Source organism: Sitodiplosis mosellana, unplaced genomic scaffold (genome assembly GCF_009176505.1).
Source record: "Sitodiplosis mosellana isolate CC-2019 unplaced genomic scaffold, AAFC_SMos_1.0 Smas_scaffold_6197, whole genome shotgun sequence".
NCBI lineage: Eukaryota > Metazoa > Arthropoda > Insecta > Diptera > Cecidomyiidae > Sitodiplosis > Sitodiplosis mosellana.
Window position 1 is genome coordinate 80,610 of NW_022601438.1, and position 23,454 is coordinate 104,063.

At 34.8% G+C, this 23,454-nt stretch overlaps 2 protein-coding genes across 35 annotated transcripts in view; one reads left to right on the forward strand and one right to left on the reverse strand.

Annotated features, from left to right (window-relative positions):
* Positions 1-23,378, forward strand: part of LOC129577457 (uncharacterized) — a 28,488-nt gene extending 5,110 nt beyond the window's left edge. The window contains exons 2-37 of one of the 34 annotated variants that reach the window (XM_055464490.1): positions 1,422-1,578; positions 2,328-2,494; positions 3,130-3,177; positions 5,415-5,597; positions 5,870-6,013; positions 6,094-6,333; positions 6,469-6,543; positions 6,630-6,869; positions 6,976-7,050; positions 7,706-7,851; positions 7,924-8,020; positions 8,600-8,671; positions 8,743-8,996; positions 9,072-9,174; positions 9,440-9,652; positions 9,723-9,797; positions 9,880-10,200; positions 10,291-10,473; positions 10,546-10,596; positions 10,986-11,471; positions 13,397-13,846; positions 17,138-17,299; positions 17,366-17,527; positions 17,675-17,863; positions 17,936-18,073; positions 18,460-18,654; positions 19,379-19,561; positions 19,654-19,785; positions 20,160-20,300; positions 20,960-21,283; positions 21,362-21,518; positions 21,587-21,678; positions 21,799-21,873; positions 21,956-22,138; positions 22,337-22,512; positions 22,600-23,378. In XM_055464490.1, the coding sequence (XP_055320465.1) occupies positions 1,422-1,578; positions 2,328-2,494; positions 3,130-3,177; positions 5,415-5,597; positions 5,870-6,013; positions 6,094-6,333; positions 6,469-6,543; positions 6,630-6,869; positions 6,976-7,050; positions 7,706-7,851; positions 7,924-8,020; positions 8,600-8,671; positions 8,743-8,996; positions 9,072-9,174; positions 9,440-9,652; positions 9,723-9,797; positions 9,880-10,200; positions 10,291-10,473; positions 10,546-10,596; positions 10,986-11,471; positions 13,397-13,846; positions 17,138-17,299; positions 17,366-17,527; positions 17,675-17,863; positions 17,936-18,073; positions 18,460-18,654; positions 19,379-19,561; positions 19,654-19,785; positions 20,160-20,300; positions 20,960-21,283; positions 21,362-21,518; positions 21,587-21,678; positions 21,799-21,873; positions 21,956-22,138; positions 22,337-22,512; positions 22,600-22,602 (6,092 nt within the window). In that variant the 3' untranslated portion in view covers positions 22,603-23,378. Of the gene's footprint in view, positions 1-1,421; positions 1,579-2,327; positions 2,495-3,129; positions 3,178-5,414; positions 5,598-5,869; positions 6,014-6,093; positions 6,334-6,468; positions 6,544-6,629; positions 6,870-6,975; positions 7,051-7,705; positions 7,852-7,923; positions 8,021-8,599; positions 8,672-8,742; positions 8,997-9,071; positions 9,175-9,439; positions 9,653-9,722; positions 9,798-9,879; positions 10,201-10,290; positions 10,474-10,545; positions 10,597-10,985; positions 11,472-13,396; positions 13,847-16,914; positions 17,047-17,137; positions 17,300-17,365; positions 17,528-17,674; positions 17,864-17,935; positions 18,074-18,459; positions 18,655-18,768; positions 18,825-19,378; positions 19,562-19,653; positions 19,786-20,159; positions 20,301-20,959; positions 21,284-21,361; positions 21,519-21,586; positions 21,679-21,798; positions 21,874-21,955; positions 22,139-22,336; positions 22,550-22,599 lie in introns of those variants that run through there. The other 33 variants (XM_055464489.1, XM_055464494.1, XM_055464497.1 and 30 more) reach the window with 33 other exon arrangements.
* Positions 1-23,454, reverse strand: part of LOC129577464 (kynurenine 3-monooxygenase) — a 55,394-nt gene that overhangs the window by 11,665 nt on the left and 20,275 nt on the right. The gene's annotated exons all lie outside the window — the stretch shown is intronic.

The following is a 23,454-nucleotide window of genomic DNA, read 5'->3' on the forward strand; positions in this document are numbered from 1 at the left end:
ACACACACACACACACACACACACACACACACACACACACACACACATGAAAAAAAAATAGCTTGACAATATGAGTTGTGATAAGAACCGGAGGATGTTAAAAATACAATGAAACGAAAATATAAAGGTTGATCCACGTTAAGGCGCACACGTAAGCCCACACAATCATTTTCGGAATGGGACAAGATTTGTGAGCCTCATTCACATCGCGCAGACGACGACGAAACAAAAGCGTGAAAAATTTGAATTCACGAACAGCGCGAAATAGATTAATAAATGAGTAATGATAATAAACGAAAATAAACGAATTATGTGAAAATAACGATAATCAAGCAGAAAAGAGCAGAAGCAGAAGCAGAAGAAGAAGAAGAAGAAGAAGAAGAAAATACATGTCTAATGATTTCTCCTTGTAATCCAAAAATAACCATCGAATGACATATTCGATTCTATACACATCGAGTAGCACACGAGCAGTGAGTATACTTCGTTCAGGGCGATGAATACTCATCGAGCCTGTCGATCAACTCAACAACATCTTCAAACGATAGCCTCTAATGTGCAGAAAATATAGCAGAATATGCGCGCGACAAGAGGGAGAAAGAGAGCGAGAATAACAATTCATGCAAAATGAATGGGTGATAAAAATGTTTAAAAGGCGATCGCATGAAGTAACAACTCTATTTCATACAGTATATTCACTCGGCGGCTTGGTCGTTTCTGTTCGTTTCTCCGTTGGATGAGTGACAGAGACAGTGACAAGGAGAAAAACAGAGAAAGGAAAAGAGAGAGAGAGAGAGAGAGAGAGAGAGAGAGAGAGAGAATGCGCGCGCGAAAATGATAGTCACAAAAAATACACCGCACTACAAATGTCCACAAATAAAAACCAATTGGCAACAACAATAACAACATCAACAACAATAATAACAAACCACTAACAATGACGTTAAAGAGGAGAAAAGAAATAAGAGTGAAACGCTTAGCGCGGCTAGCACATACGACATCTTCTCAGCCAAATGTAGGCGTTTACGTTGAAAATGTACGAAACATTTCAAATATACGTTTCTCATTTATCGAAGATGAGCGTTTGACATTGGATTTGGCTATGATCATCCTATTGCTCACGCAAACGTGGGCAACCGAGCCTACGATCGATGGAAATATACATAACATAAACACCGAATATAATCGGTTTCCCTTGTTGATCTTTGATTGACCCATAGCGAGTCCTTGAATATGTAACGTCTTCCGTGGCATTCACACAGTTTTGAATCGGACAAAAGATTTGACGAAATTTCCATTTGCCAGAAGAATACAAATATTTTCTTTCATTTACTTTGAAAAACATTTCATCATGTCTATGAATATCTAAATTAATCTATTTTCGATTTGAAACAACAAAAAAACAATCCTCATCAAATCAGATGCAAGAAGCTGTTTAACTTGTGATAAAGTATTGGCCGAACTCGAGAAAATCGACGATGACACTGATTCGTTTGGTGTTGATTTTGTGAAAATAAACGACAAACGACTGGCTAAACAATATGGTATCAAAAACTTCCCAGCACTCACATACTTCAGGTAAATGAGTCATTCAAAATGGCATTATTCTATCGAGAAATGAACGAAAAAAAAATGAGATTTGACAACATTTTCTGTTTGTTCGTTCGGTTTTTAGCACTACATGAAATGTAGAGCTACTAATCTGCTTTTTTTTCCTAGATACTTCGAGTTCCTTTGAGTGTTAAAACAAATTATGGTGAATTTGAATTTTATGCTCATATTTTTTATTTAATTCAAAACAGTGGCAGTAACGACAAATAAGTGCATAATAAAAATGTTGTTTAAAAATTACATTAATTTTTCGTATAATATTTTCTGAGTCTTGGACAGAATTGAAGTGATTTTAGATTCTATGCTCATATTATTTATTTAATTTAAACCAAAGGCAGTGTATTTCAAAAAAGAAATAAAACCAAGATCTTGTAATTCATTTTGCAAATAAATATATTACTTCAAAGTTACTTTGATGAAATACATTTCATGTAGTGCGCCAAAAAATAGTTTGTTGTGAAACAACAAAATAGATTAAGTAACTAAAAACTCAAGAACGCAGAGCTTCGCTTCGCTCCGCTCTGCGGCCTTGTTTTTTACTCAACGTTTCCAAATTGTTTTCAATTCGAGCTGAACAAGGATCAGACAAATTGAGTGTATCAAACATCGATTGTATAAAACAATGACTACTTTTCGATTCATTTGATTGGATCCTTGAATCGCTCCGTTGATAAAATCGTAATTCAATTTTTGTTTCATTGCTTAACATTTTGCAGAGAGAAAGAGCCAATTATTTATGATGGCGATCTCATGGATGAGGAAGGTGTTCTCGACTTCTTGACATCATTAGAAGCCATGGACCTTCCGGACCGTATCGAAGAAGTCAATGCGAAAATTCTTGCGAAAATTATCGAAGAAACCGATTATGTAGCCGTTTTATTCTGTGAGTGATTACCATTAAATACGGTGCAAATCCGAAACAATTTTCTCTAACTATTGAAAATGCAAATCATGATCGGGTGAGGAACATGATTTGCATTCAACAGTTAAAACAGCTACAAGGATCTCTTTTTTTGGTTTATTGCGATTTTTGTGATATTTTTTTTTGTTTTCTTCAATTGGTCTGATTAGTTAGAGAATTCAATTTTGATTAGTTAGTTTGAATTGGCACCAGTTTTTTTTTTGAGGCACTTCACCTAATCTCCAGTGAGAAAGTGAATACATAACAAAACAAATTTTACTGTATATATATATATATACTATCTGCACATACACACACATTTATCAAACGATGCAAACAATAATGGGATACTTGGGAAAAAACAATATATCAAACACACACACACACACACACATGTACTACTTTCGATTAAAAAAAAAAACCATGTGAACTTAAACAGACGTGCACACGCACAAAATCAAATCGACGGAGATTTCTGCGTCGTTGTTATTATCTCCGAGGTCGTCGTCGTCGTCGTTGTCTTTGATCGACAGTTGTCGAATTTTGAATCAATGTTCAATCAATTTCTTATTCTAATCAAAATTAAAATATAAATTTAAAACAAAAACCGTACCTAGGTCCTGACCATAGCACTTGTGAAACAAGGGGAAAAGCGATTACGGAAAGTAAGTTTTACATTTTTCAAACCACACACAAAAAAAAGCATTCTCTAATCCAACAACTAGCACAACAAAACAACCCAATCTGTGTCTCACATAATCAAATCACCAATGGAATTCTAATTTTATTCAAAATATTAAAAAAACCAAACTAAGCCCAACAAAACCAAAACCAACATCTTAGCTACCTAGCCCCTGAAGCAACAATCAAATTGGTTTAAGAAATAAAATGATCTCATACAACTTAAAGCCATAAAACTCGAATGCAATATGATAGAATAAACATAGTTTTTCTCGCTGTTCTTAAACATACGTAATTTGTGAATAATTTTCTTTTAATCACCCGTTAATCTAATGTTGATGTACTAAACAGAAAAAAAAATGTCCATCATTGTTCGTCGCCTGATTAAAATTAGATGTGCTGTATCAACCTTGAATGTCGGATGTCTAAGTGCATACACTTTTGATCTCCTTTGTTTGCTATTTTCCGTGTCGGCGTCTCTGTTTTTTCTTTTTCTTATTCTCTCTCGATCGTTCCCCCTATATATTTCATTTTCAATCGATTTCCAGTGGCCACTTGATGATTCGGATCGATAACAAACCCAAACAACAAATTATAATTGGCTGCGCCAATAGATGCTAGTTTATACTTAGTCTTCTTAGTTTCTCTGGTGGGCTTTCAGATTGCAAAAACCAAAAAAAAAACAAAACATTCGTTTGTATCAAGTGATCCCAGATGGGATGCATTGCATGCAATTGAATGTGTGGCTCATTTCACGAATGCCGACACAATGAGCAGAGACATATGTTCATTTTCCACACGCTTAAAATCGCACAGTTTGTTCGTGCCTTTTTATTTTGGCTTGTTTTTGTTCTGTTTTTTGTCTTTTTATTTCATTTTCTCGCTCAGTTTCCTTGCTGTAATTTCTTTCTTCCTTTATTTCCTTTGAGTATTTGTAGTCATTTCATTTCTGTCTATACTGCATATCGATCCGTTTTCATCACACTACACGACATTGCATATATAAATACAGAGTATGGGTATATGTATAGAATTGTTTTATTTTCTCTGGTTTTTTGTTTCGATTTTATATTATTGTTGTTGTTGTTGTTTTCTTCTGTGTTTTTTTTGTGTAACCATTTTAATCCGATCAGTTGCTGTTTTCACTACACATTTTAATGGCTGTAAATAGGTTGCTTCAAAATAGACGAAGAAGAAATTTCAACGGCCACATAATTGTGTTGAGATGATCGATTTGCGCGATGAATGTGCTAAAACTATGTTGTGCTGGGCAATTAGGCTGACTGCCGAAATAACTCAAATTTCGTGCAATTTCGACATCACAGAGTGCAGACGTTGTAATAGATTTTGTGCGCACCGCATACACTTCTGCTTTTCTCGCTCTCACAAATCCCTCCAACTGTATGACTCAACTGGGAGGGAGAGAGAGACAGTGCATCAACACACACACACACTACGACACATATGATGATGAAATTAATGAAATTAATGAATGAATGAAACGTATTAATCGCGATCAGAAACTTCTTTTGAATATTTATGTGAAGCAACCAATTTGGCTGTGCAATTGGATACGATTTCAAAAAAATGAAAGAGACGAAAGCAACAACTTATATAATTGATTTAAATTTTGTTGCATGCAAAAGAAATTGTTGGTAGATTCGTTTTGGCTAATGGATTTCAATTTTACAACAACAACAAACACCCGAATAAATATGAGCTTTTTATCACAGGCCTAACATCGAAATCATCGTTGTAAATAACATTGTGATCATCAATGAATCCCAATCAACAACACCAAACATTTTCTTATTCTTCTTAATTTTAAATAAATAACCATTTTGATTTTTTTTCTCGCATTAAAACTGAACTTCAATTATTATTAATATGAAATGAATGCATTTTTACCCAGAAAAATAATTCGTAGATTTTGCGCCCTTTTTACTCGATTCCTTGTTTTATTTTTTTCATTCTTTTTCGAATAAACACATACCCATATGTATAGAAGCATCATCATGATGATTGATTAAATAATAATTTTGTTTGACAGTAGGAAGAAAATCCTGCTTAAAATTGATCCAATTGAGTTATTGCCAACATCGAAACAAACATATTTTCGTTCTGTAGTAGTTTTTTTTTTTGGTTTTCGTTTGCAAATTTTGTTAATTGAATCGAATGTCTTGATTTTTGCTTGTACACACACAAACACACACCAATTTAGACAAGCCAGAGTGCAAACGATGCACAAAAGCGCTGCAAGAACTCGAAAACATCGACGACGAAGCGGATCAATTGGACATTGGTTTTGTGAAAATACACGACGAAGCATTGGCCGACGAATATAACCTTGGCGCATTGCCGGCATTGGTCTACTACCGACATCAAATTCCAATTTTGTATGAAGGTTCGGACATTTAATTTCGGTTGATACTTTTTTGTACACTCTTGCTGCTTACATTTTAACAGTGAATCCAACACATGTTTCGTCTTATGAAATTTTTGCGTTCGTTGTTTTTCGTTCAAACAAAATGTTTGGTCAGTTTTATGTTTCATTTCGAATCAAAAGAAATGCAAGTAGTTTGAGAGTGAGAAATTTGGTTTTGCTTTGAAACAACTTAACATGGAAATTTGATTTGTGCACATACAATACAAAAAAAAACACACACACACAAATAGGAGAACTATCAAAAGAGGAGGATGTATTAGAATGGTTGATTGAGAACAAATCGACTGGTGACGATGAAGAGGTTATCGAAGATGTAACAGCCAAAACGTTGAGCACATTGATTGGCAATGTGGATAATTTGGTCGTATTGTTCTGTAAGTGGAGGACAACTGGCACTTGAAATTGCACCCCAAAACGAAGAGAAGAATTAAGTATTTCCCGTGTATCGTTGCAGATGATCATGGAATAGACGATTCAATGACGGTGCTTGAAGAGCTCGAGAAAATTGATGACGATTGTGATAAGCATGGCATTCAATTTGTGAAAATTGATGATGATCGCACATCGCGCGGCTACGGCATTGAAAGTGTACCGGCCATTGTGTATTTTGAGAAACAAGTGCCGAACATTTACAGCGGCGATTTGCTTAATGAAGAAGAAATTCTGCATTGGCTCGTATCGCAAACGGAAAAAGGTTCGAATACAGACAATACGCTCAAGCGCATTAAATCAAGACGGATAAATGAATAAATGTTTTCTTTTATTTCCGCTATGAAACCATTCCGTGGTTGCCTTCGGCTACTATTTGCCATGCTACTACTGAATCCAGATGAGATTGAAGATGTGACTGAGGAGGCACTTGACAAGATGGTAAAAGACGGAGACACGTTGGCCGTGCTTTTCTGTACGTATCGGATCCATGTCCCGTAATCGTGTTATCATCGGAATGCCCCACGAACAGCCTACTAATCGTTTTATGTATGCTTTCAGATGATAACAACGATGATCGATCGCAAAAAGTGCTTGAAGAGCTGGAGAATATTGATGATGAGTGTGACGCGCTTGGCATCAACTTTGTGAAAATTGATAATACTGACGAGGCCAAAGAGTATGGAATCGATAGTGTACCGTCATTGTTGTACTTTGAAAAGGGCATCCCGACCGTTTTTGAGGGCCGCCTGGAAGATGAGGAAGCCGTTTTGAAATGGTTGGAACAGCAAACAACATCTGGTATTTCACCTGACGCTTTCTCGTAAACCGTTTTCTTCCCGATCTGTTACAATGCATTTTTTACACAATGATTTTTTTCTAAACTTTCTTTTCATTAAATCACCAGAGAGTATAGAGGACGTAACTGATGAGATGTTGGATCTGATTTTAGAAAAGATGCAATACGTAGCAGTTCTATTTTGTAAGCTCATTTGTACAATTTCACTCTCCACATTCTGTCTCTCTCTCACTTGTTTCTGTCTGTTACACTGTTTCCCATTCTCTGTCTTCTGTCTTGCGTTCTTCTGTTCTTTTCAAATCACCACCGTTATTTTGTTTGCATTGAGCAAGAAAAGCAAAATGGTTGACAAAACAAAAACAACACATCAATTGATTTAATATCCCATTCTTCTGTCTTCTTCCCTTCATCCGCAATTTAGACCAAAAAAAAACAAAACAAAACAAATCGATACTTTTTTCCACCCTTTTTCCCTTTTTGTAGACGATATTGTGTGTGCGTGTGCAAACCACTTAAATCTATATCCAATTTATGTATCACTCTAGACCTAAGGCTATGTAGGGAAAAAGCCATTCTTTCAGATCAACTTTTAGATTTAAGGGAGTTTCTTCTGACCGATTTTATTGTATGTCTTAGTATAAGTGTTGCTTTTATTATCTTATTTCAGACACGGTAATTTTACTATTGCAGCCAAAAATGAATTTAAAAGCCAATTTCAAACTTTATTTGAGTTTCAACTTGGAAATTTCACAATTTTCTCAGCGTCACTTCATTTGAATTGTTCTAATGAGTTTTGGTTGTGCCATTTCTGTTTTTTTCTCCTTTCGACTCTCCATAGATGACAAGGATCAGAAAAAATCACAAAAAGTTCTCAATGAATTAGAGAATATTGATGATGAGTGCGACCAAAATGATATCGCTTTTGTTAAGATCGATGATGACAAGGAAGCCGAAGAGTGGGGCATTGACGAAATTCCAACAATCGTAAACAAGCCCAAATCAATTTAATCTCAAAGAACTTATTCCAATGATACGATCTCTTACGTTTTCTTTTAGGTATTCTACGAGCGTGGTATTCCACACATCTACGAAGGTGATTTGATGAAGGAAGAAGACCTGCTCGGCTGGCTCATCCACCAAAAACGCCATTCAGGTAAGAATCGTTTGATCTGATCGAAATTAACGTCTGCAATTCGGAAAAGAAGACGTAAATTTTTATGTGCAGTGTGGGTTAGTAAGCGATAAACATTCATCCTTCTAATCAAAGCTCTCATTTTGTATATGCCTATATTTCGAGCTATTAGTAGTTGCTATTTATAGGCAATAGCTGTTGATATTTTGAAATAGCAGCTAACGAGTTCGTAGTACAAAATTCCAGATTTGGGAAGTCAAATTAAGGCTGATCCGAGCGGAATTCGGCAAAACCTGGTCCAATGTATTCTAGAAGTAAGGTTCTTCACTAGACATTCCCTATGGGAATGCTAAATCGCGTTATTTTTGCCGAATTCCGCTCGGATCAGCCTCAATTTGACTTTCCAAATCTGGAATTTTGTACTGCGAACTCGGTAGCTGCTATTTCAAAAAATCAACAGCTTTTGCCTATAAATAGCAACTACTAATAGCTCGAAATATAGGCATATACAAAATGAGAGCTCTGCTTCTAATAAAAACTGATGAAAATGAAAGTAATTTTACCTTTTTTTTCATATCAAAATTCTCACAAAAAATGTAGAAATTCCGGAAGTAACTGACGAAATGAAAGACAAACTGGTAGAGAGCACCAAACACTTGGCTGTTATTTTCTGTGAGTATATTTTGAAATCGTTTGAGCAACAGTGTTCGCAACAAGATTGTTATGCATGCTCCATATTGCAGACGATAAGGATGACAAACAAGACATGCGTGTGCTTAACGAATTGGAAAATATCGATGATGAGTTAGAAAAGGAAGGTATTGTCATCGTTCGTATTGACAATGCTGATGAGGCCAAGGAGTACGGTTTGGATCACTTGCCAGCTTTGGTTTATTTCGAAGATAAAATCCCAGCATTGTATGAAGGTGATTTAATGAACGAAGACGAAGTTTTGGAATGGTTGATTGTGCAAAAAGAAACTGCCACCATTGAAGAGGTAATGTAGAGTGATTGTGTGTGTGCGTATGCGTATGACTCGAGGGAAAACGTTACATTATCCAATATTCAACAGGTGACAGATGAAATTTTAAAAGATCTTATTGAGGACCACGAATATGTTGTTGCCTATTTCACCGGTCCATGCGAAGAAGGTGATAGATGTGATGATATTTTAGGTATGCCAATACACCTTTTATTTCAAGTTCTTTAAAACGATAAAAAAAAATGGTTGTTAAGCCGTTCTCAATACACCGCCCCGTCGAGTATTGAAATTAACTTGAAATTTACACCCACATCTATATATGAATAAACAATTAGTTTAAAAGCTTTAAAAAACGCTTTGAAATAATTGTAAAATCATATAAAAACCAACAACAAAAACCTTTTATTTCGATTTCATTTCAAAAATAAACAAAAACGAATCTGATGATGACTTTTCAGACGACTTGGAAAATATTGATGATGAGTTGGACGAAGCGGGTATCATTTTTGTCACAACTGAAGACACAGTTACGGCCAAGAAATTGAACATCAAGACCTTTCCTCAGTTGGTATTCTTCCGTAATCGTGATCCATTGTTCTACAAAGGCGATCTCGAGGATGAAGATGAAGTGTTGTCATGGCTCACCGATGAAAACACCTTGGAAATTCCAGGTAAGCCATTCAATTTTATTACCATTTAATTTTCAATAATTTTTTTCATTACTCTTCCATCATGCACTAGGCAAAATCGAGGAGGTAAACTCAAAGATGCTCGAGAAGATTCTGGGCGAAAATGATCATGTCGTCGTTTTCTTCTGTAAGTTAAATTCGAAGAAAGTTTGTGATGATGCAATCAAAATTTCGAAACGGGCTTTATCGTGTGTGTTTTATTTAAACAGATAGAGAAGGTGACAAGAAAGCCCAAAAGATTTTGAACGAATTGGAAAATATTGACGATGAATGCGAAGAGAAGAACATTGACTTCGTGAAAACATCGGACGAAGGTATTGACAAGGAATACGATTTGGCTGAATTGCCCGCACTTGCCTTCTATCGCAACAAGTTCCGTACGATCTACTCGGGAGATTTGATGAAAGAGGATGAGATCTTGGAATGGGTTTTGGATTTGTACGAATCAAATCCAGATGTTATTGAATCAGTCGATCGCAAAACATTGCAAGTTTTAATCAACGACGTTGAACATTTGGCCGTATTTTTCTGTGAGTTTTCTTCGGTTTTATTTTTGATCGAATTTTTTCATGATTGCCAATTTCATTTTCATGATTCCCAAATTTTGAAATTTCGCGTAGATGATGACAAATGTGCGTCATGCCCAAGCATTTTGGAAGAGCTTGAAACAATCGATGACGACACTGATGAACACGGAATCCAATTTGTCAAATCGAATGATGTTAAACTTGCCCATGAAATCGGCATTTTTGCATTTCCGGCTTTAGTATACTATGAAACGGGCGTTCCAATCATGTATGATGGTAGGTTTTCTAATTGTCCCGCCAAATTATTTAAAACCGCATTTTAATTGTTGACATCCATTTCATTTGCAGGTAATCTCAAGAACGAAAAACGCGTTCTGCAGTGGCTAATTAATCAGAAAAGTAAGGACGTTCCATATTGCTTTTTTATTGTCACACTAACCACGTTAACACTCGCAATTCGATTCAGAAAGAAAAGGGAAAAAAAAACAACATTTCATCTCAAAAACGAAAAGCATTCATTCAGGAAAATGTTTCTAAACGTCATTTCAATTTCGATCATTTTGTTATCATTGTGTCAATTTCGACAACCACAAATGGCCCCAATCAAAGTTTGTGTTTGTCGAAATGTTATAATTGGTTTGCATGCGTGTCATTAATTTTTACTTTCTCTTTCTCAACAAAAAAAAAATGAAGAAGAAGAAAAAAATATTAGCCAAGCGAAGCAAAAGCTGCAAACTGCGTAATTTTGACCATTAATCTCTCACATTATTGAAATAAACTTAAAGCAGGTGCTACGGATGATGACGCTGATTCCGAAAAAGTTGAAGATTGTGGTACCGATGCAACAGCCAATCGCAATGCGTTTGAACGTATTCGCTCAGCAAATAAAAAATTAAAACGTCCCGCGAATCGAAGAACGATAAGTAATAAATTAGGGTCTGACCAAACCTATTCAACTGCTAATAATGACGATAATTTTAGTAGCTATGGCAATGACATCGATGACATAGTCGATAGCAAGCAAACAGCTACCCCAGCCGCCGCTACCCAATTAGACATACATTTTATGTGGATCTTTCTCAAAGATCTTCTCACAAGTCTCGTAAGCACAAATGACCACAACGAAACCAATGAAAATACCAATGATATTAATTTCGAACTGAACACTCACTGTGACTACCTCGATGATAGCAATTATCTCACCATCATCGATGGTGATCTGAACGATGACGATAATTCTCAAAAGCATAAATTACTTGAACAAAAACTTCTAGGTAATTGTTTCTATGGATTTTCTGCCAAAACCAAACCAAACAAACAATCACAACCAATAAATGCCCCCGCCCCCCCCCCCCCCCGAAAAAAAAACTAAGCCATAAATCACACATACATACACACAAAACCACCAAAAACCAAATCGAAACGCATTGGTCGCATTTATATCCTCTTGGCTGATCATCATCGATCGAATCTCCCTCCAGTATAAATACAACAACAACAAAAATCACACCAATTTTTGCCCACTTTTAGTCACACCACGATGAAAGCTCGTTCGTCCGATAACTAAACAAGAATACCATCACGTTTCCAAACGATTTTAGTATACCTTACGCGTTGCGGCTACCACCTTACCCCAGCCGAAGCGCTCAATTGGAATTTGCACGGCCGCCCAATCTCACTTGCATCTATCTATCTCTAGACATCCTTTGATGAATGAATGTTGTTTTGATGAAACAGAATTTTACAGAAAGACATTTGTATTGACGCAACTAATCCACCTACAGCTGCTCTCTTGCTCGATATCAAAATTGAAAGCAAAAAAAAAAAACGTAGAAGCAATGAAACAATCGGAAATTACATAATAAAGCTGACACAATGTTTGATACAACATTTGGCTCAAACGAGATTCGTGTAAATTGTTACGGATGATATCTTGATTTGCAATCTATCCTCTCTCTCTTTCTCTCTTTCTCTCTTTCTCTATTTCTATCTCTCTCACTCGGAGAGAGAGAGAAAGAGAGAGTGAAACTGTTTGACCAAAACATATTAATTATAGGCATATAAGTGAATAGTCGACCATCTTATGATCGTCTTCGGGTTTGATTCGCAATAAATTTAAGTTCAATCACATTTATTGTTCGTTTTGTAAAACATATTCGACCACAAAATTACGGAAAGAAGAGATTGATCCATCCATCCAACCCAAAACAATAAGCACACAACACAAGATCCTCTCATCTGTTATTTTTTTTTTTTAATTAAATTTGTGTTTGTGAAGTGAAAGTAATAATAGTAAAACAAAATCAAAATCAAAAATTTAAACGAAAATTATGTCAAGAGACAAAACTTAAAAATTGGAACGAATAAAAATGATAAGAAACAAACAAAAAAATTGTGCGAAACGAATACGGAACGATTTGTAACCGGGATATTTCGGCCACATACACATACATGTCCACACAAACAAACGCACAGAATGACTGGTATTCAATCAATGTTCATCCAATTTTCAAGTATTCTATCTCTGTAAAAAATGCATTGCGTATCTGTTGTCAGCATCAAAAACATTTTGTCAGTTAATATTATTTTAGTTTTCAATTGAACAACAACAACAAAGATCTGTTTTGTTTTAAAAAGCTTTTGACACCGCTACTTTTTAAATTGGTTCATTTTTGACCGATGAAAACGATTGACCTCCTATTTTATTTTGGATAGAACCATGAGCTATGCCCGCATATTATTGAAAGTAATACTCGAATTACTCTCAATCGATTACCAAAATAAAATAAAAAGAAAAAAGAATCACTAACCAAACAAAATGGGTGAAACGAATATTAAGCAAATCGTATCGTTTAAAAAGTAGTTAAAAAAAAAACAAACGCATCGACAAACTGCAACCACAGCCATAGTGTCGCTAAATTGATTTGTATTTTTTTCACTCACTTTTGTTATTTTGGGTTTGCGAATGTTTCTGTTTCTAAAAGAACAAAAAATCGTTAACCTTTTTTGACTCGTTTTTTTTATATCTCTCTAATCAAATTAAATTTATACAACAACAACAACAACAACAACAACAACAACAAAAAAAACTGATTACAATTATTAATTTAATCAATCAAAATCACAACAACAACAACAACAAAATATTTCCAAAGACCAAACCAAATCTGACAAAATGTTTTTGTATGTTATATCACAGATGACGAATGTTTCTATGTTGGAATGGCTCATCAAGCGCAATCAGCTCGCAAAGGCAATAATTATGTACCGAACGATTATCGACCATTTCAATGCTGTCCAACGAAATTGGAGCGTCAAACGCGCGTGCCAAAAATGTCGGCGCAAAAATTAAGCCATCAAAAGGACTCCGATGATAAGTCACGCAAATCGCAATTCGAATTCAACGATGCAAAGTCAAGCAGCAGCAGTAGCAGCAGCAAAAGTGCCAGCGGCAGCAGTTCCCGCAAGAGTGATGGCAAATCAAAGGCTGCCAACGAATCGAAATATAGCAGCTCATCCTCATCGAAAAAGTCGAGCAACAGCAAAAAATCCAAACAAAATAACGATGACGACGATGATATTGTTGTCCCGGTGAAGGAGCTTAAGAAAGCTGCACCAAAAGGCAAAGACACAAACAAAGCAAAACCAGGTCAGAAGGGTTTGTTGGGTATCGCTAAAATTGTTAATTGGTTTTAAAAAAATAAAAAATAAACAGCAACAAAAAGAAACATTTTGTAAATCGTAGAATTTTGCACAAAATTAATTGTTTAACAAACGATACCTTACACCATATACACACACACATACACCAACATCATCTCGTAGCCTTTTCTTAGTTTTATTTTTCACCGGTGCCGAATGGACTTTCCAATCAATGCGCACGCATATTATAAAACGATTGATTTGTGTTTATCACACATCCATTCACGATTCTTGATTCATTCGTAATTTGAATGATTCCTTTCAAAGCGAACCATTTTCATTTTTCTTCTCTTGATCAACTCGTCAATTCAACTTCAATTGTTGTCTCATTTTATTTATGATTCGCTAAAAATATTGTCAATTTTCTTAGTTTCCAAACTAAATGATTGAATTTACAGTGTTAAGAGTGTGCTCTAGTTGGTCAATGACGAAATAAAACACCATCCATATTCATATCCAACAGAATTGTGCGCATTCGTTCATTCGTATTTTTTGTGTTGATGTTGTGTGTAGGGGAAGTTTTTTGTTTGTATTCTTCTTTCTTTTGTTGCACAAATACACACACAAAGCATCTAATTAAATAATCTCAACAGTTTACAATCATCACAATCAACAAACAAACAATCAAAAATGCAGTCCGACAACAAAACCAATTCATTTTTTATTGATGTTATAGGAATTAACAATCTAGACAATCTAGTACGAGCTGTACGTAGTCAGATAAAGGTTCTGTTTGGTGCCGATTTCCTAGATTTCTAAAAACAAATTATGTCATGCTAAGCGCGCTTAATGTAATTACCGTTTAAAACAAAGTACTATTTACCAGAAGAAAAAAAAACAACAACAAAAAGATCAATCACGTAAAAGTACACACAAGATGAATTTAAATTTCGATTGAAACTATTCTGTGCAAGTCATAAAAAAATCTTCTTTTTTTTCAAAGAGCTAGAGACTTTTGATCAATTCACATGCATTGTTAATCATAAAATTCAGATATTTTTGTTTCTTTCATACGTTATCATTGTTATTTTCGGAAAAGTTGAAGAAAGAAAACCAGTATGGATCAAATTAAAATCAATCACACGCATACACACACGCCCATTATCATTTTTCTTGCATAAATTTTGAAACAAATTATGTACAAATAATCACATCAAAATTTTTAATATTGCCGTGTTTAGTGAGATTTACACACAATACAAAAATATATATCATTGAATCAATAAAAAAAAAAACAATATCAAAGGAAACGCATTTCTTTTTACAAAAAAAACCACGATGCATTAAGAGAATGCCATATTTTGCTATTAATTCTTTATTCTATCTCTGTATGCCTCAAATCTTCATGCCGTCTAATATAAACGCGTTTTTTTTTATCACACGTTACATTTTGTATATATGCTATTAAAATTTCTTGTTTTTATCTCTTTTCTAATTGTTTTTTTTTTTCAATTCTTGTTGAGTCTCAGTTAATAGTTTTTTTTCTCGTGTGTTTGTGATATTGATAAAATGATATACGTTTGCAAAATGAAAATTAAAAATAAAAATAAAACCAAAAATAGGAATTGTGTTTGAAATAAGTTGTCTGTCTGTGAGACCATCGAATGCAAATAATTTATTGTATCTATATATATATTTAATCTCTAAACAAGAACAGGGACAGCTAAAGTGTACTTGTATAAATAAGTGGAGATGTAAATCATTTGTGTCTTATCGACAGCAAAAAGGCAATACAAATGGCTTTAAATGGATTTAAATGGTGTGGGACGAATTTCCAACACATTTATATAAGTTCGATTTCGATTATGATTTGCAGATTATTTTAATACACCCATATCTATGTAAAAGACTTGGATTGATTTTTCTTTGTTCCAAACAAACAAAAAAAAGCAAAAAAAAAACAATAAATGCGAATGAACCATCTGATTTTTTTTTATTTAGTTGTGTAATGTAATTTAATGTGTACATACATTAAAAGACTATTTTAAAGAGAATGATAAAAAAAACAAAAACCACAAACTATTTTAAAAATTAAACACAATCGAATGATCAAGAAAATGTGTACAATGTTTTTTTAAAAAATAAATCAGATTGTTAAAAGCTTGTTTTTTAAGAAAAACGTTGATTAACAAATAAAGCATCGATTTTGATTTTGTCAAAGAAAAAAAAACACACACAAACAAAAACATTTTCACACACAGAGAGAAAAATCCCCTTACTGGAGTTTAAAGATTGCAAACAAATGTCGATTATTTCTTATTGAGCGAGCGAGCGAGCGAACAAGTGAGTGAAAAAGAAATTGAGTGAATGTTGGATAAAATCACCTGTAATTCATATTCAATCATGGAATGTCCATAGTTTTGCGAATCCCCGTGTGCAAATATTGTAACTGATCAGTCTTTTAACTAATTTCGGACAAAATGAATTACTTTGATTGACATTTCAGTACAACGTGTAGTGTAAGTCGATCAAAGTTAAGTGAAATCATTAAAGTTACAAGTCAAAATAAATTGCTTTCTTCGTACAAAAACATAAATTCAATCATCTACAGTTAACTGAATCTAAAGTCAGTCAGTCATTTTTTTTTCACACGGGTCGTCATCGATCAAAATTGAAATCTAGTCTGAAACTTGTCTGAAAAATTGTTATTTAAACAATATGAAATATGACGTATCTTCTCTGCTGGGGTTTCAAATTTTATTGATATTTTCAATTTCGTAGGTATTAAATTGGTCGTCGCTGGTTTATTTCGAAGAATAATTGTACAAGTTTTTCCGCGCATTTTTGTTTATACACAAGTGGACATTTCTTTTTTTTTCTTCTTTCAATTAATCTAATAACAATTTAAAACATTCACAATCATATGCTAACTCATCAATTGAAAGCAAATGGAAACAAAAAACAAGTGATTCAAATTAGCGGCTGCAGTGCGTAAGTAAGCGTATATGTATAAAAAGTGTTCGTAACACAGATTGAGTTGTTGTCTTGTTCTCCTTCTTGATTATTGACTTTTAGGGAATTTGGAAAATGAAACCGATGTTTTGGATTGGATGATTGAACAGAAGACTGACGAAAGTATCGAAGAAATCGATCGTCACACTTTGTTTGAATACATTACGTCGAAAGATTTCTTGGCGGTTGTGTTTTGTAAGTTGAAGCCCATTAGAAATGAATGAACAGTGTGTGTGTGTGAACCGAATTTTCGTCTTGTTAATACGAAACCATTTCCATTTCAAAGATGATCCAGAAGATCCAGATGCACGACGCATTTTGCGTCACATTGAATTGATCGATGATGAAGCATCCGAGTATGGTATAACAATAGTTAAAACCACCGATAAACTAATGGCAAAAAAATATGGCTACAGAAAGTTACCGGGATTGACATACTTTAGAAAGGGTATTAAAAAGCACCACTAACACATGCTCTCCAGACAGATTGTCATATGATAAATGCAAATTTTAGGCAAGAACATCAACTACGACGGCGACATTGACGACGAAGAAGAAATCCTTGACTGGCTCACGCTACCAGATAACATGGAAATGACCGATCATATTGAGCGGGTCAATCGCAAGATGTTTCAAAAAATTCGACAAACATCTGATTACTTGGCAGTTTTTCTATGTAAATTGCATTGCATTCTCTTCTAGAAATTCTATTACATTTGGTCCAAAAAAAACACACACGTAATTGTTCGAATATCGAATAATTTGGAAAGTATGGAGGTAAGTAAGATGAGTCGAATGGTAAAATGGTGTGTTTGACTTTCAGACAGTGATGATTGCAAACAGTGTCCCCGAGTACTGGCAGAGATTGAGCACATTGATGACGAGGCCGATGGTGCGGGCATTAATTTTGTAAAAATTGATGACAAATCGATGGCCAAGGAGTTTGGCGTCTTTGCATTGCCGGCCATCCTATTTTTCCGTCAACACTCCAAAGAGCCAGTTATTTATGCCGGTTGGTTGGATGTGTGAGCCACCGAATAATAATCCATCGTTTATGCTGACTCGAATTTTATCCTTCAATTAGGTGATTTATACGAAGAAGATCAAATCCTAAATTGGCTAATGACACAAAAAGATCCAGGCGGTGATGTGATTGAAGATTTGGAAGGACAACGACTCATCGATTTGATTGCAGAGTCCGGTTCAATGGCCGTTTACTTCTGTAAGTTTATGATTTTCCAATGAATTCAATGGACACACATTCGAAACCAAACCATTGACGCCCAATCGAAATATTGTCCGTTCATTTCCAACCAAATCGAAATCCGTATAATGTTCATAGTATAGGTCAAACAAACACAAAAAAATAAGAACGATCGACATGGACCACATTAATTATCTCTCAATTTCAATTAACATCCATTCGACTGAATTTGATTGATATCAAAAATCAAACAAAAAAAAAGTGCAAACCAACCAACATTTACTCCATTCTCTTTTCTCACTCTATCTCTATCTATCTATCTATCTCTTTATCCCACTATCCAATTTCAACATTTACAATTTATTTAAATACTCAAATAATTCGTTGATATGATAAAATGCTAGGGAACAAGACCCTTTGTGACATATGCAGTTCAAAAACAATACGAAAAGCGCGCATGAAAAAGGAAAAAGAGGCGCCGCCAACTATCATCGAACCACCATCAACTGATAATGTTGACGAATTGGCCACGACCACAGCACCACCACCGCCACCCCCAACAACACCAACGCAACATCATCACGGCACACATGATGAGGGTATTTCCATATGATGGTTAAATCCAAAACAAACAAAAAAACTATACTCAACTTCTCCTCTGAGCCAAAAAAAAAAACAAAAACATGAAACTTGTAAACTATTTTACTCAACAGAAAATCAAAACCAAAAACTCATAGAGATACATTTCAACTAGTTGCGATTGCACGCATTTAACTGATGTGTCCCAAAACCAAGCCAAAAACAATGCAACAAACCAATTGAATGCGAAATTGAATCCCCCCTTTGAGAGTGGTTGTTCTTGTTGTTGACATATTCGAATGGTGTTTGTTTTAGGTCGATAGACCCCTTTGTAGTGAGTAGTTTTGTAGCGAAGCATCTGCTCTCCCTCTAGATGAACCTTCCTCTGATAAAACAAAACAACATCAATACCCAATTTTAGTCTCGATTCACCAAGCTCAATTGATGGAGTGATTGATTACCTAGGGCATACAATTGTATTATACACATGAACATGAGTGCCGTTTTACTTGTTTTGAACACAGCATTTCACTTAGATGGTATAGATTTGTACATTCAAGTTTGTTTGTTTCAATCGTATAAATTATTTTTTTGACCGAATGTTGAAATTCAACGAACCAGCTGAAACCATTTGGAGAAGTCTACATAGATGTTGTCGATCAATTTTCGTTCCAAAACATTTGAGTGTTGATTAAGTCGTTTTTTTTCTCTGTACTTTTGATTCATTTTTTCATGCAAACTTAGATACCGACGACTGTGAACAATGCACGAAGACATTGGAGGAGCTGGAAAATATCGACGATGATTGCGATCGGCATGGCATCACCTTTGTCAAAACAAAAGATTTTTCCGTTGCCGAGCAATTCGGTGTTCATGATTTCCCTGCGCTTGTCTACTTTGAAAGCAGTATTCCGAATGTATTTGAAGGTAGGATCGATCATAGTGGCCGGTTGTCGATTTGTAACTGGCAAATGGTCACCGTATCGAATGAAGTAGCTAAAATTGCTTTTGGTTTTTAGGTCAACTGAATGAAGAAGAGGAGGTGCTGCAATGGTTAATCACGCAAAAAACCGAAGATCGTATCGAACTGATAACAAGGCAAATGCTTGAAACAATGGTCGAGGACACTCAGTATTTGGCTGTCTATTTCTGTAAGTCGATCAGCCTCGATGTGCTATTCTTCAGCAAACATATCTTGTTGAGAATGGCAAACAATCAAGTGGTGAACACAGAATCCTTTTTTTCTCTCACTTTTTTTTTCTTTTTAAACCCAAAAACTATTCTCAAAATTATTGTATAAAAGGGAAAAATGCGTGCAATTTTTATCTCTTTCTAGACTTTCACCAAATTTCCAAATCTTTTTTTTAATTTGGTTTTTGTTAGCATTGAAATTTTTTTGAAAACGAAAATTTAGCATAAAATAGTGTATCCCAATTAGTATCCCGAAAAGCATCATCAAAATGATATCATTAACATTTCCAATTCCAAATATATGAAAATTTACAAAATTTTGCGAAAACATTAGCACCTGAACGGTTTCAAAATCAGCCATCTTATTGCCGAAGCCTTTGTTCACCTCTTCCAAAAAAACTAAAAATCAAGGACTCACAGAATCCATTATTGCTAGAGTATTTGGAACGTAAAAAGCAAATCGTAGAAAAGCAAGGTATACACACACAAGTTAAAAAAAAAAAAAATAAACAACGCTCGATGGCAAAGTGGCAAAAGGTCAATGTTGCTTTTCTAAACAAACAAACAATACGTTTCATCTCGAAATTTTAATTGCATAACGCTTCTGGGTTTGTGCGAAAATTTGACGTTTTTTTTATTCTCATTTCAAACACTAACACAAACTACTGGTCGCTTAATGGCATCAAATTGACGATGGACATCAAATTGAACAAATTAATCGATCTTTCTAACTATTTTTGGGCTGAACTTTGGTATTCAGCATGAGTTGATTGATCCTTATTTCATTCAATCCCAAAACAACATTATCTGTAATTTACAACACCGAAAGTATCCATTTTCAAAAATCGTCCATAAAATAAATGTTTGAAAACCATTTGTTTTTAAGGCTTCAATAAACAAATCTGGTGTGTGTGTGTGTCTCTCTCTCTCTCTCTCTCTCTCTCTCTGTGTGTGTGTGTGTTTAATTTGGCTTGTATGGGAATTTATCAGCGATAAATGCAATAAAAAATTGTTTTAGCGCTGGCTTTTGTCGAGTCGCTTTTGATATCGATTCACCTAATACAAATGACTCATTTTAATCGATTGAATTTTTGCAGAGTATTGATGATGATTGAACCTCTTTCGTTTTAATAGATAAAATCAATTGCAATATTTGCGATCAAATTCTCGAAGGTCTTGAGTTGATCGACGATGAATGCGATGTGTTTGGTATTCACATGGTGAAAATACAGGATCCACAATTGGCCAAACGGTATTCGATTAAAACGTTCCCCGCACTCGTTTACTTCCGCAACGGTAATCCATTGCTGTTCGAAGGTGACATGCAAAACGAACAATCCGTGCTCGAATGGTTGATCGACGACGACAATCGTGAACTGGCCGACGAAATCGAGGAGGTTAACGACCGTATGTTGGAACGCTTATTAGATGAATCGTCACTCTTGGTCGTATTTTTCTGTGAGTCGATGACAAAAGAACCATTCTTTGTTTTGAATTTCTCTCATTGAAATTAATTGTGTTTGTGCTCAACTCCAGATGAAGAAGATTGTGCAGAATGTGAAGAGATCCTCGAAGAGCTTGAACAAATTGACGGAGAAGCGGACATGTTTGGTATTGATTTTGTGAAAATTGCCAGTCATGAAGCAGCACAAAAATATGAAGTTAGCAGTATTCCAGCGCTGGTTTATTTCCGGTAAATTCCAATCGAATCATGCATTTATTCATGTCGCTAGTCTCATTTTAAAATTATTTAAATGGTAGTAAACAAGTTCCGATGCTCTATGATGGTGATTTACATCAGCATGACCGTATTTTGACTTGGCTCACCTCACAGGATGTCTTCGAAATTAAGAGTGAGTTTAGACAATGGATTCTATTCAAATGAAGTACATCTCCATCATTGACGTTTAATTAATTAATTTTGCCATTCTTTCTGCCCTCTCTTGTTTCACATGACAATGGAATCATCGAAGATGAGATAGAGGAGGTCAATCGGAAAATGTTGGACAAATTGCTTGAAGAGAACGAATTCTTAGCGGTTTATTTTTGTAAGACACACTCGGAAATTTCAATTTTGTAAGAAAAACAAGAGAAGATAAAAGAATGATAAATTCCATATGTTTGCTACAGATGAAGCTGACCATCCCGACAGTACGCTAGTCTTGGAAAAATTGGAAAATATCGATAGCGAAACCGACAATTTGGATATAACATTTGTTAAAATGTCCGATTCAAGATATGCACGCAAATGGGGTGTCACTAAATTACCTGCAATCGTTTACTTTAGAAAGCGATTCCCCAGCATATATCGAGGTAAATGGGCCGAATCGAATGAATCGGTTCAGATTCAAGCGAAAATATTCATTTCATTCTTCTGAATCCTGAAAAGAACCGAATTCTTTAATTTTTCACATTAAATATAGTCAAGTGCTTTACATTCAGTTCATCAAAAAAAAATTCAATAAAAACCCAAAAACAATTCACTCATTCGATTTTGAAAACTATTTTTAGGTGATTTGCTATCGGAGGATGAGGTTCTTGAATGGTTGCGCAAAAATCGTTTCAGGCAACCGGAGCTAAATATATTCATGTACGCTCTGATTGCAATTTCAGTTGCATTCGTACTGTATACAGCATTTTTGCTACAATGTTTCAAGCCACCACCTTCACCAGCACCTTCAGTTCACGTAAAACAGCAATAAATAGACGATTGAACCCACAAAACCGACAATAGAATTTTTATTTATTATTTTGAATATCAATTGCTCTCTTAGTAAACGCAACAGCAACGCTCTAGCAGCAGCAGTGTCACAAACGTAGACCTCTCGGGCGCTCAATAAATCATTCAATTTTCTCATATACATATACGAACGTTGGCGTGTAAAAAAAAGAAGAAATTATGGATCAAATTCATCTGATTCAAAGAGGCCTGATGGACATGCTGTATGATCTCCAGTAATCACCAGTATATGTTTAGCTGATGTTTTGTTGTTTGTTGTTCGTGTCATTATTACGAGCCAATGTGTGCGCTTTTATGCAAGACACTTACACACTTACACACAGCAAACGGTCCACTAAGTATACATATAGGGTTTAAAACATTTTTTTTTCTTCTCAATTATAGTTTATGCTAAAACAAAAGTTGTATTTCAATTGTCGCCGCGTTGAATCCTTTCCATATTTTTATAGAAGTTCATTCAGCAATCAATCGAATTATGTAAATGTATAATAAAAAAAAAATATATCAATTTATTTTCAGGTTATTTTCAAGGTGAAGTTGAACGCATTCGTTTCCAACATTGCGTTTGACAAAGTCTTCTATTTAAGAGAGAGAAAAATGAAAAAAAAAATTACACACACTAGATCTTAAGTCGACCAGTTTGCAGTAGGCAAAAGCGCACATTTGAAATATAATCAAAATGAATTGATACAATAAAACAAATAAATGAAGCACAAATCAAAAGACGCCGCCAATCAATGTTTAATTCAATGAATTTTACTGTAACAATAAAGTAATGATTAAAATATGTAATTTAAAAACAAAACCAAAAAATTGTTGTTATTTCCTTAATCGTAGCGAAATGGATGTAACTGTTCAATTCATGACCAACAGAGGTCGCTGTATGTGC